General features: G+C 39.6%; 1 protein-coding gene across 1 annotated transcript in view; it reads left to right on the forward strand.

The window, feature by feature from the left end:
• Positions 1 to 8,517: 8,517 nt before the first annotated feature.
• The window catches only part of LOC139619891 (piezo-type mechanosensitive ion channel component 2), a 45,437-nt gene continuing 27,727 nt past the window's right edge, over positions 8,518 to 26,227 (forward strand). Inside the window, exons 1-26 of the mRNA XM_071474966.1 lie at positions 8,518 to 8,581; positions 9,769 to 9,864; positions 12,696 to 12,797; positions 12,970 to 13,015; positions 13,392 to 13,551; positions 13,645 to 13,858; positions 13,994 to 14,207; positions 14,698 to 14,869; positions 16,934 to 17,032; positions 17,269 to 17,310; positions 17,515 to 17,647; positions 17,822 to 17,973; positions 18,504 to 18,770; positions 19,350 to 19,458; positions 19,713 to 19,834; positions 20,548 to 20,607; positions 21,526 to 21,674; positions 21,818 to 21,982; positions 22,266 to 22,307; positions 22,552 to 22,584; positions 22,787 to 22,899; positions 24,114 to 24,289; positions 24,544 to 24,720; positions 24,812 to 24,976; positions 25,590 to 25,790; positions 25,903 to 26,107. Of these exons, the coding sequence (XP_071331067.1) occupies positions 8,518 to 8,581; positions 9,769 to 9,864; positions 12,696 to 12,797; positions 12,970 to 13,015; positions 13,392 to 13,551; positions 13,645 to 13,858; positions 13,994 to 14,207; positions 14,698 to 14,869; positions 16,934 to 17,032; positions 17,269 to 17,310; positions 17,515 to 17,647; positions 17,822 to 17,973; positions 18,504 to 18,770; positions 19,350 to 19,458; positions 19,713 to 19,834; positions 20,548 to 20,607; positions 21,526 to 21,674; positions 21,818 to 21,982; positions 22,266 to 22,307; positions 22,552 to 22,584; positions 22,787 to 22,899; positions 24,114 to 24,289; positions 24,544 to 24,720; positions 24,812 to 24,976; positions 25,590 to 25,790; positions 25,903 to 26,107 (3,478 nt within the window). The remainder of the gene's footprint in view (positions 8,582 to 9,768; positions 9,865 to 12,695; positions 12,798 to 12,969; positions 13,016 to 13,391; positions 13,552 to 13,644; positions 13,859 to 13,993; positions 14,208 to 14,697; positions 14,870 to 16,933; positions 17,033 to 17,268; positions 17,311 to 17,514; positions 17,648 to 17,821; positions 17,974 to 18,503; positions 18,771 to 19,349; positions 19,459 to 19,712; positions 19,835 to 20,547; positions 20,608 to 21,525; positions 21,675 to 21,817; positions 21,983 to 22,265; positions 22,308 to 22,551; positions 22,585 to 22,786; positions 22,900 to 24,113; positions 24,290 to 24,543; positions 24,721 to 24,811; positions 24,977 to 25,589; positions 25,791 to 25,902; positions 26,108 to 26,227) is intronic.

Genomic DNA, 26,227 nt, shown 5'->3' on the forward strand with positions numbered 1-26,227 from the left:
CTGGTTGGTTAGCCATCACCAGTTTGTCGGTCTGGATCTGGAAGTCCCACAGGATCTTTGCTTGGTCATTCTCAACCACCTTAGGAGGTGTCTTCCATTTTGACTTCCAGTCCATACTCAGTGCAGATGTTCCTGTATACTATGCTGGCCACTTGGTTATGATGTTCCATGTATGCTGTTCCTGCCTGCATCTGACACCCTGCTGTTATGAACTGTCTCAGGGGCATCTTTGCACAGCCTGCTCCTGGGGTCCTGCCTGGTGTGGTAGACCCCGGCCTCTATTAATCTTGTAGGCCTACTGAGTGCCTGTTTTTGTGCCGCCATGAGTAGTGCTTCTGTGCTGTCTTTCAATCCAGCTTCCTCCTGTCAATGGTACATGCCGTGTAGGGGCTTGTTCCTCCATGATGGTTCATCCTCCTCCTCATCATCGTCGGGTTTCTGCTGCCTGAGGTATTAACTTAGCAGTTCATCTTTGTGGACCATCTTCCTGATGCACTCCTTAGTTGCTTCATCCTAGACAGTGGTCCCTACGCTCACTACAGTCTCGAGGTGTCTCCTGTCTCCTGAACACCTGAACATCTACAATGTTGCCTTCTGGTAGTTAAACCCCCTTGGTTCTGAGCATCTTTCCTCTCTTTGATACCATCTGACCACACTTATCTAGTCCGAATGACATTCCAATGTTGTTGCTGTAGACCCTGGTGATGTGGATCAGTGAGTCAATGTCTCGCTCATTCCTGGCATACAGCTTGATGTCATCCATGAAGAGGAGGCGACTGACGGTTGTTCTGCTTTGAAACCGCAATCCGTACCCACTCTTTGTGATGATCTGGCTGAGGGGGTTCAGGCCTATGCAGAACAGCAGTGGGGATAGTGCATCCCCTTGGTATAAGCCGCACTTGATGGTGACTTGTGCAGAGTTCTTGTCCACAGCCCCATTGGGTTTTTTATGAAGGGCCTTTTTTTCCCCTGTTGATGTTATATATTTGGTGATGGTTCATGGAAGAAAACGTTGCAACACAGAGCTAGTAGTTGTTTCTTTGTCAGTGTAGATGTTGGGTTTCGAGGCATCAATATATCTTGTGATCTCTGCATATATACACTCTCACACGGGTTGCTTGTATAGTAACATTCCAACAGTTCATATTCTCTACTCTAGTCCATGAATGTCTTGGTCCAGTAGCCCATTTCTTGTTAGGCTGCCCTAGTCAGGCCTCATTGACCCAGGCGACATCCAAGCCGGTATGACTCTTGTGTTTGCGGTTTCACTCATCCTGAGGTAAGCTGATAGCATTAAGGACCTTGCCTAAGGGTCCGCAGTGGATATGTTCTGGTCAGGCGGGGATTTGTTGTCCCAACCCTGACTTGGAATCCAACCCACCGTGACGTCACCCATTGCTTTGTGAACTGCTGTTTTGAAGCCTCAAGTTTGCAATTTGGCTGTCGCCATCTTGATTTTTTTAAACCAGAAGAAATCATATTTGGAGAAGAGGGCGGAGCTCAGGAGGAGTGAGGGGTGGATCTGACCTAAGAGCCGAGGTCACCATGCACACCTACCTACACCAGCTATCTGACGGACCGTGCAAGGCTGCACCGTGTGAATAACCCTTTTCTATAAGTGGAGGTAAACTTTAGTACTAAGTGTTAAATAACTTTTAATAGCTAACTGCATGCATGTTCACATTCATGTCATGTCATGTACTGTATGTAAGCTAACTGTAGAGTAGTAGTAGTATAACATCTTGTGGTAAAACAAGATGTTATACTTATACTTATACTTATATTCTTGTAAATGGTAAAACACTAGACTGTTGTGTTTTAAAACTGGCTCCGTGTATCAACGGTTATTGCCTGACTTCATGAGTGTGACAATAACAGTAGGTTTTCGGTGTTGTGAAGTTACAAAACGATAATATTATTACAACTAAATGTTGGTGTCAGTCCTCTGTGCTTGAGACCTTGAGTCCCAGCAGATCAGCTAGTTTTTCCAAATAATTTCAACATTAAAAACGGGCGTCAAAACAGCTTTTGGAATTATTCTTTCGCTTTGTAAGAATAAGTAACATTACTGTGTGTTTGGATTGATTATGGCATCTGCACCCACTCAATGCCACTGAGGTGAGTATTTGTTTCTATGATATTAATTATTGTAAAACAGTCCAGCAGTTTTTACAACTAACCGGAGGGAGTACTGTATTTCCAGATAACTGTGCGGAGTTCATCTAATAAGAGTGCTTCTTATTTGACCTTTTTCCCACTAAAATATCATACATATCTCACTATTACAATGTTTCTTTCCATCCGGCCAAGGTCTGGATCAGTGGGGACAGTGTTGTTTCTTAAACAGCGATGATGTGAAGATAATGAAGAAAACTCTGCTGACACCGTCTTGCTTGTATATAAAGAGGTTTATTACAAAGAAGTCCAGCATCAAATCAAGCACTCGAGATTGCCTGAGAGAGGAGTCGGAGCCAATATGAATCTCCCCTGAATAACTGCTCCAACTCCCCACTTATATAGGTTGGTTGTTCTTGTGAACCTAAGGTAAACATATGATTTCCTATAAAAACAGGAAAAGGGCTTCATCACATAAGATGAGGAAGTCATCCATCTCCCAATGGCACCTAAAACGTTTGACTTAAACCTCTTAGCTAAGGCCCTTAAATCTTTTTGACCAGGGGACACCTAGCTAAACATAACAAACCCATAAATTCACATAACATATAGAACTTCAGATACTACAACAGCTACGTCCAGCATGGAGCCCAGAGAGCTACAGAGACCATGAGGAACAACATTGGTAATGATGGTGTCTCCATCCATTGGTTTGGCTGGGCTGGTGTGAAGTGGAAGAGCTCTGTAACACCTCTACTACTTGTTGCTAAAAATGAGGGATTGAACAATTTATTATGCAAATTTATGACAGTTCACCTTTATCTTGATCCACAAAAGTATTTTATTTTTGTAAAAGTTACTAAATTTAGTATATATTTTTTATTTCCAGTATTGTTGATGGTTAATGATATTGTTGAAACTGATGATTTTTAAAGGTGCAATTATTGCAAGTGCAAGTATTTATGAATCTCTTGGTCTAAGTTTGTTGATGGTTTTATGGTATGAATTATATCCAGTATAAATTTTGACAATAGCAACATGCACAGATTGTGCAACAACGCACTGATGGAGGTTTTGACAGAATTTGTAATTAGAAGGCTATTTCTATGTTAGCTTTAATAAACAACATAAATAATACAAATATTTATCAAACGTTAATGTCCTAGAACATCGACAATGTAGGCTCAAAAGACAGATATTTTAGTTTTGTGCTTTCCATGTGTTTTATGTACTATGAATTATCAATTTCAATGACACTGAACACTGATTCACCAAACTGTACTATTAAATTCATCACAAGGTGTATGTTAAATCTGGGAAACCCAGGCAATACCTCTGTAGTTAATAGAAATTACAGGAGTCACATTTTGCTCCTGGTTGCACTTCTGGTTGGACAGTGCCAGCTGTTGTCCAGTGAAGATCCTTTTAATGTCAAATTGGGAAATACTTTTATTTGTGAAAGTGGTGACGGGAGTTGATCCATCAGTTTAATATTTTACAAATTCTGTTAATAAAAATGTTACCATCACCTGTCAACAACAGCAGAAGTCAAAAGTAAGAAACTGAGCCTATGAACACTAAGGACAGAACAAACTTCTATAGAACTGGTCTGTCTTTTCATCAGAGGCTCCTGAACTGGAAGTGGTTTTCTGGCATCATAATCACCATCCACTTGAGAACTAAGGATGTTGTCCATGCAGTCTCCTTTCTCCACAACCAGATGAATGGAAACAAATACTGTGCTCCATACATGAGGTCCTCCTTCTGTTGGCAGTGGTCATTCAGTTTTCAGCGTGGATACCTTTCCAAATTACAGTAAAAGACTTTACTTAAGACATGATGGATCACAGTTTACCACATAAATAAACCAGCTGTCAGGATAGGTGCATGTTCTTACAGTATTAAATGAATGAACTGCTACATGTTGTGTGCTAATGTTATTTTCTACATTGTGTATAATACATAACACACTTCTAACTGTATTGTGATGATTGTAGTGAATGAACAGCATTTCTAAATAGCGATTCTGTGCCTTTTGTGCAAACAGAATTTCCTCTGCAGAGGTAAAACGAATGACATCAGTGTAACACAAGACACTAACAGACACACATACAGGCACCTAAGTATGAAGGTATATGTTATATAAAATGCTCCTTATTACAACACATCAAAAATAACACACCACGATTAACACTTGACTTCACAGTGACATAATCTCTAGGATACTTCAAATTATGATAGCATATTTGATTGTCCAGTAATAAGAATATCTGGGTCAAATAAAAAAGACAGATCAAATAAATGCTATAGCTACTATCTGCCGCTTGTGAACTGAGGACCTGATTAGAAAATGTCTACACGTTAACCACATTTATATTACGTTAAGGTTAAGTTAACCCAAACTTTCACAACATCCAAATTGACATTTTAGGGACTTGCATTAATGGAGCCCAATATGAGCATTGTGACTACACGAATGTAGTACACTTCAACTGCATCAGACACACAATCAGCCAGCGCTAGTTAGCTAGAAAACAGGCTTAAACTAAAAATTAAATGTACTTACCGGATGTTGTATTGAAGAAGACTTGAAACCAGCGATTGAGACCATAAACTTGTTATTAAAACGTTTACTGAGTTAATAAACCAAGTGAGAAGTAGGGCTATTTTCTCATAGACTTCTATAGAATTGGACTTGGTCATTCGATAGAGTTTAAGTCACTTCCACATTGGCTTCATTTTCCGGAGCCAGAAAAGGGTAGGGCAGCGATCAGGGCAGACCAGGCAGCCCGCCAAGGGTCCATTCCTCCCTTTTCCCCCTCCTTTTCAATCTGGGCAGTATTATTTTTTTCCTCTTTTTTTCTTCCTCCTTGTGTTTTGTCCTCCCTTGGACAACCCCAAGACCATATTGGAGCGGGTGTTCTGAGTGAGGAGGGACATACCTCTTTCTGCTTGCCCTAAAAGAGAGAGGGGGGAGGTCCCACCAGGTCATGCCCCATTTGCTCCACCAGGGACCCCAACATGCTACCTAGGTGCCAACAATGTGTTGGTTTGCCAGTTAGCTATTTTTCTTCGAACAAAAGTGATTACATTCTGGGGCACATAATTCTGCACTTCCTCTTGCACACAGGCTGGGTACAAATTAATCACCAGCTATTAATAACTCTAACCTATACCTAAACCTAATTCTGACCTTAGAACTAAACAAAAGCTTTGTCCACTAGCCTGAGACAAGTGAGAACTTCCCAAAAAGTTTTCCTTTTTTTTATGGCAGGTGCTACTTGCACCCAGGTATCTGCAGCCAACAATATTATTTGCACCCAGAACAGATAGACAACATGGCCATTTACACCTAGGTGACTATAACATGGCAGACACAAGTACCAGGTTTCTCCTGCCAACCATGTTATTTGCATCCAGGTGTCTGTAGCTGCTGTTTGGCCCCATGGCAGATGAGCCAATGTGGCTATTTACACCTGGGTTTGAAGCTTTTCTTGACCACTTCAATGAGTCAGATGGGACAAGTTCTAGCAGATAGGCTGGAAAACATGGTGAATGCTGTTTGCTCGTTGTACAATTTCACCTGACTTCCTACCGTCTGCTACAGTGTATAATAAACAATCTGATGGCAGCAGATGTTTAGAACACCGCCATGTTTGTGCGTATGGCCTTTGAACGGCGCATTGCATTCTGTGTGCCATTGCTTACAGGCGCAAAAACAGGCGGTTAGGGAGCCATGAAGGGAGCCACACACACACACACACACACACACACACACACTTTATTCTCCTACATCATCACACAAGACCCTTTTACAGCACATCCACTTGCAGTTCTTTTTAACTGCACTGTCATGAAATGTTAGCTGCCTACTCAGCACTCATTGTCATCATAATCAATTTAGAGCTGCTGCTGAGGGGTAATTGAGTATGTGTTGTTTCCCTTGTTTCCCTCTCATTGACTCAAGGGGTTTATCTGTCCACAGAGGAGCATCATCTGATAATCTACAGACAAAGGAATTTATTAGTTTAGTTTGGCCTTGGTTAAGAAGGTTACAAAAATCTACATTACTTGTAGTGTGATTATGAAATAGATATTAATAGATAATTAATAGACATTTAGATGGTATTCTGAGCATTTAGTAAAACTATAATAAGGAAAACAACTTACACTCCTTTTTTTGCCTTGTTCTTTCCTCTCACCTGGTTTCCCTTGTTATTATACATTATGTAAAGTTGCTTCTTTTTGACACCATTCTGTTCACAAAACAATTTGTTGTTAAATACAGCAGTTGCAAGGAGGACTTGCAACTTACAACTAGGTTTGGTTTGCGAATTGTCAGAAAATAGTGAAAAATGACCAAATCACCATTTCCTAAATCCTAAGGCAATGTCGCAAATTGCTTGTTTTGTACAGCACACACCCCAAGATGCAAATATATTAAATTTACTATCACGTAAGACTTAAGAAAAGCAACAAATCCAGATAAATAACAAGTGGGAACTTGGCCCTTTTTTTTTTGCAAGAAAAATCACTTAAAATGATTAATTGACGATCAAATAGCTGTCATTCATTTTTTCAACTAATCCATTAATCAGTTAATCATTGCAGCAATAGTTGCAAGTGTTCTGCATAGTTATATTACTGTACTTCATGTCGCAACCTTATATAGTAAACATTAATACTGGGGCAATTTCACTTTTAATTACACTTTCTAAATACACTTTCAATTGGGTCTGAATTCAAAAAACATGATGAATTTTTATGTTTCTTAAAACTCAATGTTACAAAGTGCTTTAAAATACAGCTAAGGGGTATGTGTTGCACCAAAAAAACTGAACTGAATTGAATTTTATGTGTTAACTGTTTCATAAGCATTTATACTAGACTGTTAATTTTATCCCTTTATTTGCTAAGCTCAGCTCACTTCCAAAACATTAGTAAAAGAGTTTTGAAATTTCAGGGCACTACCTACAATACAATCCAAGAGAAAATATTTCTTATCTTATTTCATTTCTTAAGCAGTGGCACGTGTTTCCTGTGAGTCATTGTTGTTGTACTCCAAATTGTTACTGTTAATTACAGTAAGACAAAACTGTACAGCAAAGAATATAATCAGTTCTTCATCTTAAAATTGAATAGACTTTACTGCATCCAAATGCATAATTCTCTGTTTGAAGAGGCTGTTTAACTTAACACATTCTTGTTCAAATGTCTGTCACTGATAATAAAACAGTAATAAACTGATTTATCCATCTCACTCATATCAATTTTATATAAACAAAGTCACAGCGTGAGTTCATTTTGCTAAAAATGTCAGTTCACATACAAAAACAGCATACTGGGTTTTTCTAATCTTTTCTAAAGTTAATTTTTTTTTGCTAGTCTCAGTCCTTGCATTGATCATTTCTCTGTAGTCACACCAGCTCTTAATGGCCTCACAGCCATGAATATTAGATACACTTCCCTTCATCCCACAGTGCAAATGTGATGAACCAGCCTGATGCAGCTGTAAGAAAACAAACACAGTCCTATCTGAGCATGTCTGAGTTTCAGATATAAAGGATTCAGACTGCGGTCTCAACATAATGCCTGGATGAAGGCAAAAATGCCCACAAGTACATGTAGAAACATACACTACTTTCAAAAAAGACTTTTTAGCACAATCACAGTCAAAGCTACTTTAATATTGTGTGTAATATTGTGTGTCATTGTTTCTCTCAGTTGTTGCTGTTTATTGGGTCTTATGTATTAGTGGAAGCAAGTTTTTCAGTCATGTATAGCTGATATTCTCAGAATCAGAATCAGTTTTATTACCAAGTATGTTTCCACATACAAGGAATTTGTGCTGGTGGTTGGTGCAATTGGGGATCGGGGGGATCAGTGACAGTGGGGCTCTCTAACCTTGTTGATAAGGCTGATAGCAGCCTCCTTTGTAATCTCCTTTGTGAGATTAGCCTCAGTATGAGCATAGTAACAGAGATGCTGGGTTACAACCCATTATGTCTAGGAGAGAGAGAGAGAGAGAGAGAGAGAGAGAGAGAGAGGTGAGGGAGGGAAAGGAGGGTGTGACAGGGTGCAAGCAAAGAGCAGAGGGAGTCATCTTCTCACACAGTTAAATCAAAATTCTTTGCTCTCACTCCTCTAATTTTCTTCACAGTGCTGGTTGTCACTGTACTTACATTGTATCTGTCTTGTTTGTAATTTATGTGTTGGACTCAAACTCTGTTTCCTGTATTTTCACTGCTGTATTGGAGGATGCTTTGACCGAGGCTGCAGAGACGCGTGAGCAGGTTGGAGTTTCCCTTCCCATTGCTAAGACATTACCTGTATGTGTGGACATCTGAAGGGTGACAGTATCTGAGGGAGCTGTGTGGGTGACTCTGATGCAGAGAAGGAGACATGGCAGGGGACCTCGTGGTTGGGATGATCTATAAGTTATTACTACCACTGCTCCTGCTGGCTGGTGAGTTCAAGTCTCATTATTTTATTCATAACCATTTTTTTGCTGTCCTTCACCAGCTACAGAGGAAAGAGCTCATATTATGTTTAAGTTTAAATATACCACCATTTCAGATCTTATTATGATTATGCTATGAGTTATGAGTTGAGATCAGAGACTAGAGACTAATCTTTAAATCCTACTAAATTGAATAATTTGACTTGTTGGCATGTCTCAAGAATGTATGAACAGAAGATGTGGTGTAAAGGCTGTGCTGTAGACCTTTTATACATCTGACTCTTACTTCTTCTTGGTCTTTAATTTTTTTTCCCACAAATTGCTTTCTGCTGTGGCTTTTATTCCTGTATGGTATCAGCATTAGGTTGCTATTATCATATAGGTTATAATTCCATATTTAGTGGAAGAGGGTTAAAGAGTTATTGAAGTAAAGCTAGTTCATGCATGCTTACTGTTGCAGACTTTCTATGAGGTGCATTCATATCTTATGATAAATTAGTTGGGTCTTGAGTGTTGCTATTGCGTGTTGCAGCATTTTGCAAGAAGTGTGTTCTGACTGAGATAGACCATGCTGACCAAAGAGACCAAATTTACATCAACAGTATTTCTCTACCCAGTGTGACTGAATAGAGAAATGTACTGTTTTCCTATTTGTTTAGACACTATGTGCATGTCACTATTTGCTGCAAAATTCTCAGTTTGATGCTTAATCTATATATGATCTCACAAAGTGAATTTTCTCAGTAAGTGCACATTTATTGAAGAAAATGGTCATAATTTGGCAGCAGGAATCAGGATAAATGTTTTTAGACCGTCAGACATGTTACAGGTTGCTGTTAATGTTGTTGTGATGAATCGATAAATGTGTTCCTTTCCTTTCCAGTTTTTTATACACCATGTTAACAGTATGAGCTTTCCTGCAGCCAAGCACTGTTCAGTCTCACACAATTTTATTTTAAATTCTAGTCAACATCTTTAAGTTTTTAAAAGTTACAAAAAATTAAAATAAAAATAGGCTGAATTACAGAGAAATTTGTTCTTTGGTTCATTTTTTGTTTATGTGACTTTTTTATGATATAAAAAAAGACAAAAGATAAAAGGTGGTAAATGATTTTGCAGTCAGATTTCTGAGGACAGCGTAGTTAATTAAAACCACTTATAGAAAACAGATGAAGTATCTGTTTTCTTTCCAGCCTCTTCGGTTCGCTACAATGGTCTGTCAGTGGTGTATTTCCTGTTTCTGCTTGCCTTACCGCTGCTGCCAAACCCAAGCCTGGTCACCATGAAAGGTGAGAGGAAACTAATGACATTGTATTTATGGTTTTACACGTTTTTGGTTTGACTGAGTTTTACAAAGTGTATGATTTTGCAGAATGGAAAACTGACAGACACTTCTACACCTAAATGCCGGGTTTGAAATTCATTTATGTTCTTTGCGTATTGGTTATTTAATTTAAGATGATCACATTCAAATGAGATCAGTCCACCTTGGAAAAACTAATCCCCCCCCCCCCCCCCCCCCCCCAAAGTACTTTGTAAAGGGGATGTGGCTGGAATGGTGAAATCAATTATACATAGCCTGGTAATTACAGTGAGGAATTAAAAGATGTGGTGTCAGCATTTTGACAGCATTTTTTCTTCCTTTCCTTTTCCATCCCTCCATCTAAAAACTGTTTGCTTTGAAAGCTTCAGAGATCCCAATTATCTTCATCTCCCTATTGGCTAAGTGGTGAAATGTGTGTACATGCTGTGTGTGTGCATTTGCTTCATGGGTTTTTGTGTGTCCATCCATACTTGTGTGTGGACAGTACTTTAGTGTCTATGTATGTGATTATGTAACTTTCCTAGTGGAAAGCAGAGAGGTTTAAGTGAAACAAAGCTTTTAGTAAAAAAAAAAAAATCCTGATCATCAATAGAACATTTGCTGGCTCAGCTGAGGCTGAGCCACGTCAGCTATTAATGCTTTTGTATCTCCGTTCTTTTTATTACATACTATTCAAACTCTATACTGAGATTATGAACCAGTACATTTGTTTGAAAACTATTGAATTCATTACATTTGAATTGCATTGTACTTTCAGCATCCAATTCTCATCTTTAATGAAATTTAATTAATGTATGGCACAGAGAAATTGTGATTATAATTGAGTTTTTGCCTCTACTCAGACACACACTGAGTAGATACATGCAGTCTACCAATGAGGGAGGTTAGTTATTGGATTTACACTTGAACATTATTGGTAGTTGTTTGAAAGTCAGTTTAAACTAAATCAGTCACCAGGAAAATGTTTCGCTTATCAATCGCTGCATACAGGGAGGCTTACAATACATGTGTTTTCCAGTTAGTGGTATTCGTGCAGTTTACAATAAGTGGGGAATATCTTCATATGCAACTTAACTGACATTATTTAGTCATTTTTGAGTCTGTGAAATAATTGTTAAACAACATATTGATCAAATGTAAGGTCAACCATAAACCATTCCTCTCACTGTTAAGTCTAATAGCCTATTTCACTCTAAACAAGTGAGATATATCAGCTAGTTATTTTTGTCAGCTGGTTCAGTCAGCTATGTAACAATAACATCTACTCATTACTGGGTGTAAATACTTATAAAACTCACTTACTTTAAGTGGTGCAATCTATTTTAATTTAGTAAACTCTTAAAGTGATAACTACACTGTGTTTGAAATTTCAAACAGCCGGTGTGATTGGCTCTTGATGTCCATGCAATAATAAAATCCACAAAGGGCTGAGGCAATAACCACTAAAGCTACATGTGATACAATCTAACACTATATAACACCATCATCATTACCCTAAACATCCTCCTCTGTAAGCCTCGTGATCTACTTAATTGGAAAATAGCTTTCAAAACCACCACCAAGAGAGTAGTGAAATTGGCTGTGGAGAATTAACATCTACTGACTGTGTATTAGAGAGAGCTTAGGGTTTTTCTCAATTTTTTTCATGCAAACAACAAGATTCAAGAACTGTACCTTATGGCACTTCTGCTCTGGCTTCAACAATCAGATAACATTCAGTGGCTGAGGATCCTTTTAAAGGAATATTTGGCTTGTTTGTAAGAAACCTCATCTTAAACATTCAAGCCACATAACTAAAGCACTTGGATGCCCAGACTCACAAATCAGTAAATGTTCTCACATAGAGACCAGAACCAGTTCAATTCAAAATACGGTCAAGTGTCTAAGTGACAATATTCTCCTGAAAAATGTTTCAAGGGGTCCATCAATTACAGTGTGTATGTGTGCAGCTCTTATGGTGGTGCTGTCTCTATAATGAGATGAACATTATGTATGTTTGGTTTATCAAAGGTTATAATGTCATTTAAGTAATTTAGACAGGAGAAAAAATATAATTGAGTAGAATGAGATACCACAACCACATGATTTACATGAACACAACATAAAAAATCTTAAAATACTCATATTACTCATGAAATCTGAAACTGTAAAAAGTGCGTGCTGCTCCAATTCAGAGACATAATTAGCTGAAGATAGATTTTGTTAGTTAATATTTAGTCTCCACACCAAGAGTGTTAGTTAAGACTCCAACAGCCGACTGTCACTTTATTTTCCTTTGACATTTATTTAAGGTAATATAAATAAATAAACCATACACATGTGGCACAGTGGCGGAGTGGTTAGCACTGTTGCCTCATAGCAAGAAGGTTCTCAGTCTGAACCTGCTGGCAAACTGGAGCCTTACTGTGTGGAGTTTGCATGTTCCCCCTCAGTATGCATGGGTTCTCTCCAGGTACTCTTCCTCCCACAGTCCAAAGACATGCAGATTAGGTTAATTGGTGACTCTAAATTGCCCGTAGGAGTGAGTGTGAGTGTGAATGGTTGTTTGTCTCTATATGTCAGCCCTGACATAGACGGGCAACATGTCCAGGGTGTAGCCTACCCCGCCCTTGTCCAATGTCAGCTAGGATTGGCGCCAGCCCACTGCAACCCTATAAGGATAAGCAGTATGGATAATGGATGAATTGACATAGACAGTTTGTTCTGAACGTATTGTTGACATGACTCTGGAATGTATTTGTTCACTTTTACTTTTGTTTCCTCCTGATTTCTGTCACTGTTTGCTGCTCTCTTTAGGTAAAACGGGGCAGTTTCTGCTACTTATCATCTATACTAGTGTGATCTTTCTGAACCTGCAGTGCTTCATGCAGATCCCCTTCGCTTACATCCCTCCACATGGTAAAAACAAACTTGTGACACTTCTCAGAATAAGAGAGTGTTTGGTAAAATAAAATGTCACCAGTCCTATGAGCAGGCTTCAAGGAAAACTAGAAACTAGTTTGTGAAAAAAGACAGAGATATTAACACATTGCTTTGTCCACAGCTTAATGACCATGTATTTTTTTAACAGTTAGCGGCCACTGGGAAGATGTCCTCTACCACATGGGCATTGTAAGGTATGGGTGCACACTTACTTACTTTGAAGGAAAATGATTATACATTTTTATATCCAAAAACTTTGAATCACATGTACTTTACATTACTGCCGATTATTTTCTGATAGTTTGCCAAACTGCAATTCTTTTCTGTCAATTTCAGTGCAGTATGAACATCAATTTATTGGGGGTTGGACCCTGGTTGGACTTGAGATCTGTCACAAATAACATTAATCAGTTTTACTGACATAATGCTGTCAAAAATAAAGGCAACTACATTTTTATTTTGATGAATTACCCATCCCTAACAAGTCTCAGCAAACAGATTTTCATAAGTCTCTGGTATGATTGGAGATCAGATAAAATCAAATTTATGATAATTCTTTTGTTTTTCCAGATTCAGCTCAGTAGATCCAGGGAACATTGTGCGTCTCCTGGCCCCTGACGTGGGCATTTTTTTTTCTTCCCTTTTCATACTGAGGATTTGCAAAAAACGACTGCGCCTCATACCCCAAGTTAGTCTCCATGAAAATGGAATACCCCAATCTGACCCTGAGGTAACCATAGGCATACTCATCAATTGCTATAAGATTATGCTATGATAAGAACCCTACAGTGACATCATTGTGATTATTTCATGGGTCTGACAGGAATTGGGGACCTCTGAAACAGAGTCTGAGGAAGGAAGTGACACAGAGGGCACATCTTTTGACAGCTCTGATGAGACTACAGCACCGGTTCAGACGGGTCCGCCCCAGTTTGTCCAGAGGCTGATAGTATTGGCAGCTGGACTGAGGCTGTTGCTGTCAGCAGTCATGAATACAGCAGGGAAAGTGGTGGTGACCTTAATGCTGGGACTGGCAGGTACACTACAGCAGCTGGTATCCATACATCTTGTCTATGTCACTTTTTTTTTTATTCTTGCCTTGACACATTGTGTTGTGTGTGTGTGTGTGTGTGTGTGTGTGTGTGTGTGTGTGTGTGTGTGTGTGTGTACAGGCATCACACTGCCCTCCCTCACTTCTGGTGTGTATTTAGGGGTGTTTCTTGGGTTAGTATGGTGGTGGGTGTTCAGCTGTTCCATCAGCCTGCTCCTCTTCAGCTCCTTGTGTGTGATGATGGCCATCTTCAGCGGGGGACACCTGCTGGCTCTGTACTTCTATCAGCTGCCCCTGTCCCAGCAGCTTGTACCACCAGAAGATGTCTATGCCAGGTGCAGAAGTGATTATAACGTATGATTAGACTAACATAGTGAACTGATCTGCAGTATAAGGTATTAGCAATTGCATGTTGGTTTATACAACTCTAACACAAATTATTAGCTTCTTGTTTTTCTGTTGATTCGTGAATGAAAGGACAAAAGTTTCAATGCAAGGTGCATCTTCATCAGAATCAGGTCATCAAGTTCATCATTCGCTGATACCTCACACTAAGATGTTTTGTGCTAGATTTGGCTTAAACCCTACAAAAAGTTTGAATTTCCTCTGGATTTACTTTTAATAACTCAAATGTAGAATTGTGTGGAGCTGAGAAAAGCTACATATTGAAGTGTTTTCAAGTTAATTTATCTCTTTTGCACTCTCATTAATTAACTGCATACAAGCTCATATATATCCTTGTTCCTCTTATCGCTCTAACTCTGTCTCCCACCCTTTCCATTCTTCCTTTCCATCTTCATCCTGCACTCTTTTCTGTTAACCCAGACTGTTCGGTATGACAGGTGTGATCAGAACCAACACTTCAGACCGGCACAGTCTTCGTCTGCACCCACATGTCACCTGGCCTGACTTCATCAACCCTTTGGTTCTGCTGCTACTGTATTACACACTGGTGGCTCTGCTGCACAAATGGGTCCACATCAAGGAGGAGGTTTGTGTGTGTATTTGTTTGTGTGTGTGTATATGTGAACATATAAACTAAGCACAAAAAGTAAGGAAATTTGTGTTTGGTAGATTATTTCTTTGTTCTAACAATGCTTCTTGGCAATAAATCTTATACTGTTGGAAAGCCTGTTTATTACTCTTTTAAATGGTGCCACATTTGTAAGGAACATGCATTTGTGGGATGAGCAGCAGAGCTGAGTATGTGGGTTGCGCCCATGAAAGATTTGCCAAATCTTCTCTGCCAATGCCAAACAGCTTTTTTTTGCTGTTGACTCTTGTTTGGTGTTGTTTGGTGGATTGGATAATTGACGTCTGAAGAAAGACATATTGGCAATTTAACAATTTATTCATTTAACAAACAGGAGCCTCAGTAGTGTGTGGAAGAACCATAGACAGCCACAACAGCCTGGCACCTCCTCCTCATGTTGGTCACCAGCCTGGTCACACATGGCTGTGGCATGGCATCCCATTCTTCAACCAGCATTTGTCGCAAGTCAGCCAACGTGTTTGTGTTGGTCACTCTGGCATGAACAGTACGCCCAAGCTGATCCCACAAGTGTTCAGTGGGGTTGAGGTCAGGACTGCTGGCAGGCCATTCCATCCTCTCCACTTCCAAATTCTGGAGGTCGTCTCTGATAAACCCGCTCTTCAGGGGTGAACGTTGTCATCTTGGAGGGTATAGTTTGGTCCCAGACTCTGGAGATATGGGATTGCCACTGGTTGCAGAATTTCATCTCGATATCTCTCTGCATTGAGATTGCCTCCAGTGACGACAAGCCTTGTTTTTCCAGTGAGGGTGATGCCACCCAACGCCATCACACTGCCTCCACCAAAAGATTTTACTGTTGATCTGTGCAGCAATCACCAAAGCATTCTCCGCGTCTTCGCCACACTTTGACCCTATGATCCAAGTGCTGTAGGCAGACGCTGGACTCATCGCTGAACATAACGTTCCTCCACATGTTCAGGTTCCAGTGCATGTGTTGCCAACACCAGCGCAAACTGGCCTGATGGTGAAGGACAGTCATGGCAGGCCTCCTGGCAGCCCTACGAGACCGGAGATTGGCTGCATGCAGTCTGTTTTGGATTGTCTGGGCAGAGAGCCATTGGGCATATCGTCCTGCAAACCTTGACTGCAAATCTGTAGAAGACTGCCTACAGTTCCTAAGTGCTGACAAGATGAGGAAACAGTCCTCTTGGGGTGCTGTCTACTTGGGATGCCCACTTCGTGGCCTGTCTCTGACATCCCCCGGCCTTCAGTTTGCAGATGATACAAGGGCTCACTCCAAATAATGCTGAAACTTGGTTTTGCAGAACACCAGCTTGAAGTTGCCCTATCGCATGGGCCCTATCCAGATCAGTCAAATGAGGCATGCCGATTCTTGGAGCAGACACCAACTGACCACTGTAGCAGGGCCCATGCTCACAGGTGCTGACTATCCAATGCCAATCAGGCACCGGATTGTCAGCACCTTGGGGTACCAGAAGCTTAAAACAAGAGTCAATAGCAACAGCAAAAAAAGCTGTTTGGCATTGGCAGAGAAGGTTTGGCAAATCTTTCATGGGCGCAACCCACATACTCAGCTCTGCTGCTCATCCCACAAATGCATGTTCCTTCCAAATGTGGAAGGAACATGTATTTCCCCCCCTTCTCCTCCTTCTCCTCCTAAACCCAACCGGTCGAGGCAGACGGCCGCCCACCCTCAGCCCGGTTCTGTTGGAGGTTTCTTCCTGTTAAAAGGGAGTTTTTCCTCCCCCCTGTCGCCAAGCGCTTGCTCTTTGTGGGAACTGTTGGGTTTTTCTCTATCACAAAGTAAGGTCTTGACCTTACCCTGTAAAGTGCCTTGAGATAATGTATATTATGATTTGGCGCTATACAAATAAAATTGAATTGAATTGAATTGAATTGACCACTACCCTGTCCAGTGACAAACGTCTTTTTCTGAGTGTATATGTGTGGGCTATTTTTAAAGCACAAACATGCAGGCTTACCAACTTCACACATCATTCAAATGGTATAAACTTACATGACAGACTTTTCATGGCTACTTCTCAGGATACCGTTGTTGGCGAGGAATTTGAGAGTCCAGTAGAAAGTTCAGATGTTCCTCCAAGCTTCTCCAGGGTCATCTACATATCAGGAGATAAGCAAGAGGTAACCGAGACGCATGGGTATTTTTCTCCTTAATTATATTGTTGGATCACAGGAATACTGTTAATGTATTTGGCTCTGATAATAGTACTGGTTGCTTGTTATGTTGGTGAGTGCCAGTTCATCCTGGAGATGATTATAGCATTGGCCAAAAGTTAATTTAGTTCTACTGCTGTTTCACTGCTAGTCTACACATGTCAGCATCTCAAAAGACATAACCAACCATTTTCTTTTTTCAGCTTTTGAGCAGCACAGATGATGATACCTATCTACCTGTTGAGGTAAGCCTTTCCATTACTAGACATTATTTTATATTGATTAAGTGCATTTTATAGACTGATGATAGTGAGATGCATAGTGGTAATACAAATTTTTGGAGTAGTATGCACCACTAGTACTAGTGGGTTTCTCACTGTTTTTTGGTATCACCTACATGAACACGTCAGACTTAAAACAATACAGCATGATGTGCTCTCTTTCCTCAGCCAATGATCTTAATGCCTGACAGTTCCTGGCAAGATGTCCACAGAGATACTCTGGAATCTCTCCTAGGAGGGGCAAGTTACACCAATGCTTACCCTCCACTGCAATATGACGGCAAAGACTCAATGTCACATGGTAATCACACACAAATACATGAACTCAACAACTCTGTGTAGTGTCCTGAAACTTGAAAAGAATTGTATTTGATTTGTCCACTTAATTATTTTTCAGTGTCATCTGTCTAATTCTGTTTGACCTGTTTACTTAACTCTTTCATTTCATGCTTTCCTTTGTCTCTCACTTGTATAGAGCTAGAAGGCAAGAAAGAAATGGAGGCACAGAGTGAGGAAGTCCCAAACAGTATGACAAAGAGTCCACCTCCAACACATCCAAGTGGTCTGGTCATCTTTGGAGAGCTGGTGCAAAAACACAGCTATGTCAGCGCCCTTATCATCATGATGGTAAAGTACATATACTGATAGTGACTATTGAAAGTTTTGAGTATGTGTAGCAAGTCTTGGAGCAACCATAACCTATGCTACCACACAGGAGAAAAGAGATATCTGAAATTGAAAAATTGTTCTAGCGTAGCTGCATCATAGGTCAGCTCAGTAATGTTACAATCAAAGTACAGTTAATAAGGATGATTCAGATATAAACTATAGCAGTGTAGATGTATGTGCCGATATGTAAAATTAAAATCTATAAGGATACAGTGATTCACTACTGAGGTTTATAACATATAGTAGTTAATGTGAATTATTTTCTACATGATTATAGCAAAAAGTGCATTCCCTGAACTATTATGAAACAGCTCAAAAAGATATTTGTATTGTATTAAAAAGAAAAGCAACAAATTGAGGAACTGGAACCAGATAAAAGATAATCTTTTGCAATTTTGATTGATAAATGACTTAAATGATGAATTAATTATCATAATAGTTATGGATTAATTGTGTTAAAGTGTCCATATCCTATTATGTGTCTTTAGGTGTGGAGTATCACTTACAACAGCTGGCTGACTTTTGTTCTGCTGGTGTGGTCCTGTATAATTTGGATGATGCGGGACCGGCGGAGGTACGCCATGATTTCTGCCCCGTTCCTAGCAATCTATGGCACCGTCCTGGTGCTGGTGGGGTTCCTGAGCGGGCTCCGCCTGAGCCGAGATGAGCTGTACTCCGGTCTGCCCCCAGCTGTGATAGTGGACTTTGACCTGAACAGTTACCACCCTGCGCCCTGCATCCACTTGGGAGCAAAGGTGATGGTTAAAATCCATGCTTCAGTTTCCAAGTCGTAGTATTGTTCATGCTGGGTCACTTTCATGGCTTACTGGGACACCTGAAAAGAAAAAGGCCGTTGTAGGCATATTGGTGCCTGGAAACATGACACATTCTGAACAAGTGATGAGAACACAGAACAAACAGAAATGTGGAAATCTCCCATGTGAACTAGCCAGTGCTGCTCAAACCATCACATAATTGTGTGTTGATGGACAGTATAGGACCCCATCATTCCTGCCAAGACACTGATTAACAAAATTGGTTTTCATGGTTTTTAAAGTAGATGGGACAGGATGCACTGTAGTTTGCATTCTTAGCATTTACAGAACTTGTCCAGCTCTTAACAAGGCTGCCAGTAAAACACTTTCAGGTCAATAAATTTAATTTAAACCATATTTGAAATTTATTCTTTTGGCAGCCAAGTTCAGAGAAAGATTTTTTACTCACCAGAGTTGTCATACAAATATTATTCAGAACTTAACTATGTTTAATATTGCAGATTATAGAACAGTGCATGTACACCACATGTTACTCATGACAGACTGTGTGTGCTTTAGGTTTTCTACTGCTTCAGCTTTTGGTTGATGTTTCGTCAGCAGCTGAAGGAGAGACAGGAGGAGCAGAGCTTAAAGGAGGAATCTCTTGATGAAGTCAAAGTTGTGCCACGTAATTTATTTTTGGATTGTTTTTCTAAAGCTTATAGTTCCTGTTTTAGAGAAGAACATTTAATTCTAAGTGATGGAGTACGTGTACCTGTAAGTAATGTGTACTCATGAAAACCATCCTGACATGTGACCAGGCTATAGGCCTGACTTCAGTTTGATGAAAAGTTAAAAATGTCTCCTTGCTCTTTTTCTGTTCCCTTCTCTTTTGTCCTATTCTCCTCCTGTCTTTCAATTCCTTCCTGTCTTTCATGTTAGTGGAAGAAAATCAGCCATCACCTCTTGTAGAGATGCTAATCTTAGGAGTGAAAGGGACACTGGTGAAATACTGGATACTCTCCTGCTGCTCCATGTTCTTTGTTGTCAGCTTCTCTGGAAAGGTATCTATTGACAGACTTAAAAATTAAGAATGGGAGAAGTCCCGTTCATGACATGTTTTTAATCAGACTTTCCACACTAATTTCTGAGATTAAATTTGAAGAAAAATCCTGTAGCAGTTATGTGGGCTTGAAAAGAAGTTAAGAAACTATGGTGAATTTTATAGTGATATAAATAGCATTATAGATCGCATGCTTGAATTATTCTGTTCAGGGCTGGGCAGTTATTTGTTTGGATAATCTTTTTTATTTTTGTCACTATTTCATCTGTTGACCATATTTATCCCACAATGATTTCAATTTCCTGTAATGCCACCAGTCACCTTTCCACTTCCACTTCAGTGCATCTCCACTATGCATACAAGAAAAAAGTTACATCATATAATCTACTAGATTCTAGATTAGGTAAGAGATTAGAAAATCAATTTTTTACAGGTGAGAGATAGTGTCCATGATTGTATAGGATAGAAAACACATGAAGGGAAAGAAAAATCAGAGGTGAATTATTAAGAAAACAGAATGTTTTTAATTTTGTTGATTCTGCTTCTGATTAAATTATGTTGTATCCTTACTTTGGATTCTGTAATGAATGTATATTCACAATAAATGTATGTTTTTGGAGCCACAAATGAAAAGTTAAGAACACAAATAAGTATGTTTACAAAAAAAAAAAAGTAAAATCGGAATTAACCTAACATTGACCATGTTTTGTTCAGGTGGTTGTCTACAAGATCCTTTATATTGTCCTGTTCCTCTTCTGTGTTGTCCTCTATCAGGTAAGTAATTTTTTCCACCAGGTTAGTGATTTTAGCAATTTGGCTCTAGACATACAACATTTAGTCTGTCTGTCTTTTGAAATGAAGTAGACTGATGGCTCCATCAGTGAAGCAGTAACTTATTGTAAATCCTGCGTCTTGTGCAGTAAATATGTTACACTTTGGTGTAAAGATTGACTTTTATGTATGCATATATTTTCTGACAATATACTGTGCATGTAATAGAGTAGATGAAGGATGGAAATCTGATATTAAGATTGCGGGGGTCAATTAATTGAGAGGAAATCTGATTACATAGTTGAGAGTTTGTTGCATAACTCACAAAGCCACTGTGGTGTCAGGTTGATGTTACGCTGTAATGTGTTGACTCCTAAATTATTATTTGAATCATTTAGCTGTTGTTTGTGTATAAAAACATGAGAATATATTTAGCTTTTTATCAACTTTGGGAACACACACACAACTACGTTATCTAAGGGCTCATCAATGCTATTTTCCAGTTAAAAGTATTGATTATGACTTATAAACACACAAACACACACAGCCGTTTTTGTTGACGTTTTCCTGGTTTTTACTCCCCATCTTATATTTCTGCTGACCTTATAGAAACACAGCAAGCACTTACAGGAAGCCCTAATGGTAGAGGAGGTGACATAAGACACAACAACATAATTTGTCTGTTTGGACAACATCTGCAACACCCTGCTGTTTTACATGCTGCAGTGTGTGATGGGGGGAATAAAGACAACAGTTATTTATGATAGTGAAGATGTTTTTTCACAGATGTAGACTTTTTTGGGGAAGCAATGTTTTTATTTTCTACATCCTCTCATTTATTTAAGTAACTTCAGTTTACACATCCAACACAACATTTCAAATTAAATAAACATTTATTCTGTCTGCTTCCTTTCCCCTCAGATCCATTATGATGTGTGGCGTCGGCTCCTGAAGACGTTCTGGGCAGTGGTGGTCGGTTACTCCATGGTGGTATTGATAGTCATCTACATGTACCAGTTCAGAAGTGTGTCTGGGCTGTTCAGACAGATCATGGGCATGTCAGAGGAGGGGTGAGTTTCTGTGTGTCCTCACATATTGACCTAAGTTTGTGAATTGTTATCTGTTTTCTTTTTCTTTTTTTTTTGTTGGGGGGGGGGGGGGGGGGGGGGGGGGTTGCTTTTTTCCATGCTGTTTCTGCTATTTATTTCCCTAGACTTCGTGACCTGGGTTTGGAGCAGTACGACACAGTGGAGCTGTTTGCACGTATTCTGCTTCCTGCTGCATTTCTATTGGCTTGTATCCTCCAGCTGCATTACTTCAACTCAGACTTTCTGACTCTCACTGACCTCGACAACGTACCTGTCAGACAGGCTTCCAGGTGAGATGGGAACAATCTGAACGGGAAAGGAATAAACACCCTTCTGATATAGAGTTACTGTCATCTGACATAGATACATCTATCGCTCAAGCAGACATAAAATCACTTTTGTTAGGTTTAGGATACATGTTAATATCTACTCACTATTAAAGATGCTGCGTCCTTCAGATAAACCATCAACCATAAATGAATTAATGCATGTGGTTAACAACCATGTGGTTAAGTTCTGGCTGACTGATACTACATACTAATATCTGTCTTGTTTTTCCATCTCTCCACCCAGAGAGGAAGAACTCAAGACTTCAGTCAATGTGATATCTGAGATGTAAGGGATGGATTTTTTTCCTGTTTGTTTCACTTACATTTCAGACACTTGGTGTAAAGACCCATCACAATTAACTGTATCTCATACAGTCCATTTAATAAACATAATCAGTGTTTGAATCCTGTGAATCGTGAAAGGAGAACAATAACTTCTTGTCTAAAAAAAAGTTTGTTTATTTGTCTTTTTTTCAATATCCATCACAATAACAGAATTGTTGGTAATATGTACTCGCTTTAATTCCCAGCATAAAAGAAAACATTGAAAAGCTTCAGAAAAGGTAAGACTCTTGGTCGGTTCTTTATTCTTGTTTTATCTAACAATTCACAATTTGTATCTACATATTTTGCTTATTTATGCCAAGTTGAAAACATGTCAAACTGTAAAACTGAAAACTGTCCTACTCAGTCTTTGTACATTTGTCTGATTGAGATGTTTCCAGTAGTTGTGCAAAATGTCAAATGTTCACCATTGTCCTGCAGGATTGTAAAGGAGCAGATAAGAAACGGGAAAAGTCAGGAGACTCTGGACAGTGTAGGACTGCAAACCTCTCTGGATAAAGGAACAGAGGAGCAAGAGGAGAAAACAGGAGAGGGTAACTACAGCTCAAGACCCAAGGTGGCTCTTCAGTTTCATTTTGTTGGAAGGGAGAAGTGAGTTAGGAGTGGAACAAATAACTGATATGACATTATGTAGTGATGGGCTGTTCTACAACAAGAATATGTTATTTATATTAATTTTATTCATGTGGTGGTACCAAGTCTTACTTTTTATGGGTTTGGATGATACATTTTAGATAGTAATTGGTATTTTGACTCTTGTATCCAACAGTTTTTTTTCACACACACATTAAAATAATTCTTTAGATCTAAAATGAGACAGAAGTGTAAATGTAAGTCCTGTAAGTTTTTCTGTAAGAGTTTTAGTTTGGACCCACAAAGCAGAACACAAATAACCTGGAAACAGGTAAAGTTCTTTATTAACAGTTTTGTAGATGGTAGGAGAGTCTTTGCTGCAGAGGGTTTAGGCTGTTGGCGAAAGGGAAGAAATGGTGGCTGGTTGGAGCATTAGGCAGAGTGGCATTATCGGGTAGATGTCCAAAAAGGGAGGCTGAAGAGTGGGGATCCTTCTGGTGGTGATCACGGATATCCACAGGAGGCAGGCAGACTGAAACAAAGCTGGGTGGGCAGATCAACAGGCTGTGCAGGGCAGAGCAAGCAAACAAAAGGCAAAACCTGAAGCACACAGAGGACACTGGTTACCAAATAATAATTAAAAAAAAAAACACACACACAAGCATAGCAGCCAAGCGTGAAACCACTGAATGTGATGGAATGATCTGGCGATGAATGGAGAGCTGAACCAGTCTTAAGTACTGTGGTAGGTGGTGGAGTCTCGGCCACCTGCCACAGTACTTAAGACAACTGACTGGAGATTACTGGATTCCAAACCACACCTAGCTACACACACACACAAACACAAGAGCAGACTGGGGACAAACAAAGACATAAGGGAAGAGAAACACAGTAGAGAACACAGGGAAAATAGGGCCAGAAAGGACTTTTCATACTTTCCTACAGGCATTTTAACTTTGAAACTGGTTTCTGGTAAATCAAGGTGAAAGCTTCTCTTTTCAGTTTTTTGGGTTTAGTTATACAGCTATCTCAGTGGATCATAGATGATTCTTTCCATTAATCATTGTATGAGGTGTAGGAAAGCAGAGATGTGATGTTCAAATTGTGTCTGATGTTCCATTCTGTCCCTTGTTAACTTATGGACTTTTGGACTTATTTTCTCTTTTCCTCCCAGGAAGTTTCCCCAGCAGTCAAGGGGACAAGTGGATTGTGATTGTGGACCGGGCAAGTCTGCTGATTGTTCAGGCTCTGTCAAGACTCCTAAAATTCCAGGAGTTGACCTGGAGACTTCTGGAACTCCACAACCTCAAAATCGTGTCCTCTGGCATCATTTGGGTATCATTGCAGGAGGTGGGATGTTTGGTTTTTGCAGGCGTGCAAGATGATGTGAGAAACAGTATAGGTATGTCTATGTTAGCAAACTAGTAGTTAAGGTAGTTGAGGTAGTTGAGGTAAAAATCAACATAAAAGAATAAGAATATTTGGCCTTTGATAACTTCAGTGAGAGAAACACTCTAACTTATTTTAGTCAAGTGTAGAATTCATTGTTTGCTCGGAATTTTAGAAAAGAACTAAGGAATAAATTGTGATTTTAATTTTCACAGGTTTCTCTGATGAACTTTGTCTTCCTGGTTTTGTGGGTGTTCGCACTCCCATTCCCACGGTTACGACCTTTGGCATCCAGCATCTCTGCGGTGTGGGCCTGTGTCATGGTAGTTTGCAAGATGTTTTACCAACTCAAAATAATCAAACCCCTCGATTACTCCTCCAACTGCACTGCTGTGAGTATGCATAACTGTGTGGTTGACAGATCATATATAATAATAATATATAATATATAATAATAATAATATATAATATATTGTATCTCAGGGCCTGGTATCTTTGAACAGCTCAAGCCTGGATGATGGAGTGGAGCTAAGTGGGAACATGGTGGAGCTGCTCAGGAGGTCTATTCTCTACACTGAGCCTGTAGACCCTGTCTACTGGTGTGGCGCACTGCGCAAGTGTGATGGCAGGATCCTCCCCTGTCTCAGGGTATAGTGACACATCTGCCTAAGTCTACTACTACTGCTACTTTTGCATCTCATTATATAATATGAAATACACTCCACCAAGTTTTTAACTCTAACATTCTTGCCTGTGCATGGACTGTAGGTACATCTGCATTTGCAAATATTTTAATAGCTTTTTATAACCAGAGAAAACAGGATCCTTGTTATCAAGCTTAATAAGATGCTGAAGATCTTAGGCAGCAATATAAAAACACACTCCACAATTCCTAATTCCAATTTTAATTCAACAAGCACACACTGATTTCATCCAAGAGGTTGCATTGGTTTTGCCTATAAAATACTGTAAATGTACTGTATATAGTGGGTCTGAATAACATGGATAGCAACAACTAATAATGACTGGGTGAATGGGTCTAGGTTTGTACAGTACACAAAAGAAGAAGAAACAGCACTGTTATTAATATTATTACCATACAAACCTTATTTTAACCATATAATCTAAGTATTAACATTCTTTAACATTTTAACCATACCTAACATTGCATTAACATAATTTAGGATGTCTCTGGACAGTCAGACCCTTGGGTTATGTCCCAGGTCAGGTGTTTTCTACAAATGTTTGTTGTGTGTTGTAGAACCATCTGATGGTGCTGGGGCTGCTGGCATTCGAGGTGACTGTCCATCGGCACCAGCTCTACTTCCGTCTCCACAATGACCTGAAGACCCCGCCCTTCAGCATCATCTTCCAGGGCATCACGAGGCAGCACCTGGATCATGGTATCCTGCCCTGCATCAAATACTTCATCAACTTCTGCTTCTACAAATTTGGACTGGAGGTACTTTTTAAGGACAGAAGTGTGGTGTCCACATCTGTTCATGTGTATCTGAACTGTATATATATATATATATATATATATTGGACATTGACTTCTTTCTTCTTCTTCTTAGATCAGTTTAATCATGGCAGTCAATGTCATCGGTCAAAGGATGGATTTCTATGCCCTGCTCCATTCTTGTGCCTTACTGGCTGTCCTCTTGCGACGACGCAGGAAGGCCGTTGGGGAAGTGTGGTCTAAATACTGTTGCTTTACAGCGGGGCTCATGGTGCTGCAGTACCTGCTCTGCATCGGCATCCCTCCAGCTCTCTGTGTTGGTATGGAATTTTTTTCTATATAAAAAACTATACTTTATATCCAGTTCCTGAAAAGTGATGTTTTTTAAATATCAGTTAAAAGCAACAGCAGTTTGCTTTGAAAATCCAGATGAGGAACTG

The sequence above is a fragment of the Trachinotus anak genome, unplaced genomic scaffold, assembly GCF_046630095.1.
Source record: "Trachinotus anak isolate AG129_WGS33_773 ecotype Australia unplaced genomic scaffold, CSIRO_AGI_Tana_v1 ptg000004l, whole genome shotgun sequence".
Lineage (NCBI taxonomy): Eukaryota > Metazoa > Chordata > Actinopteri > Carangiformes > Carangidae > Trachinotus > Trachinotus anak.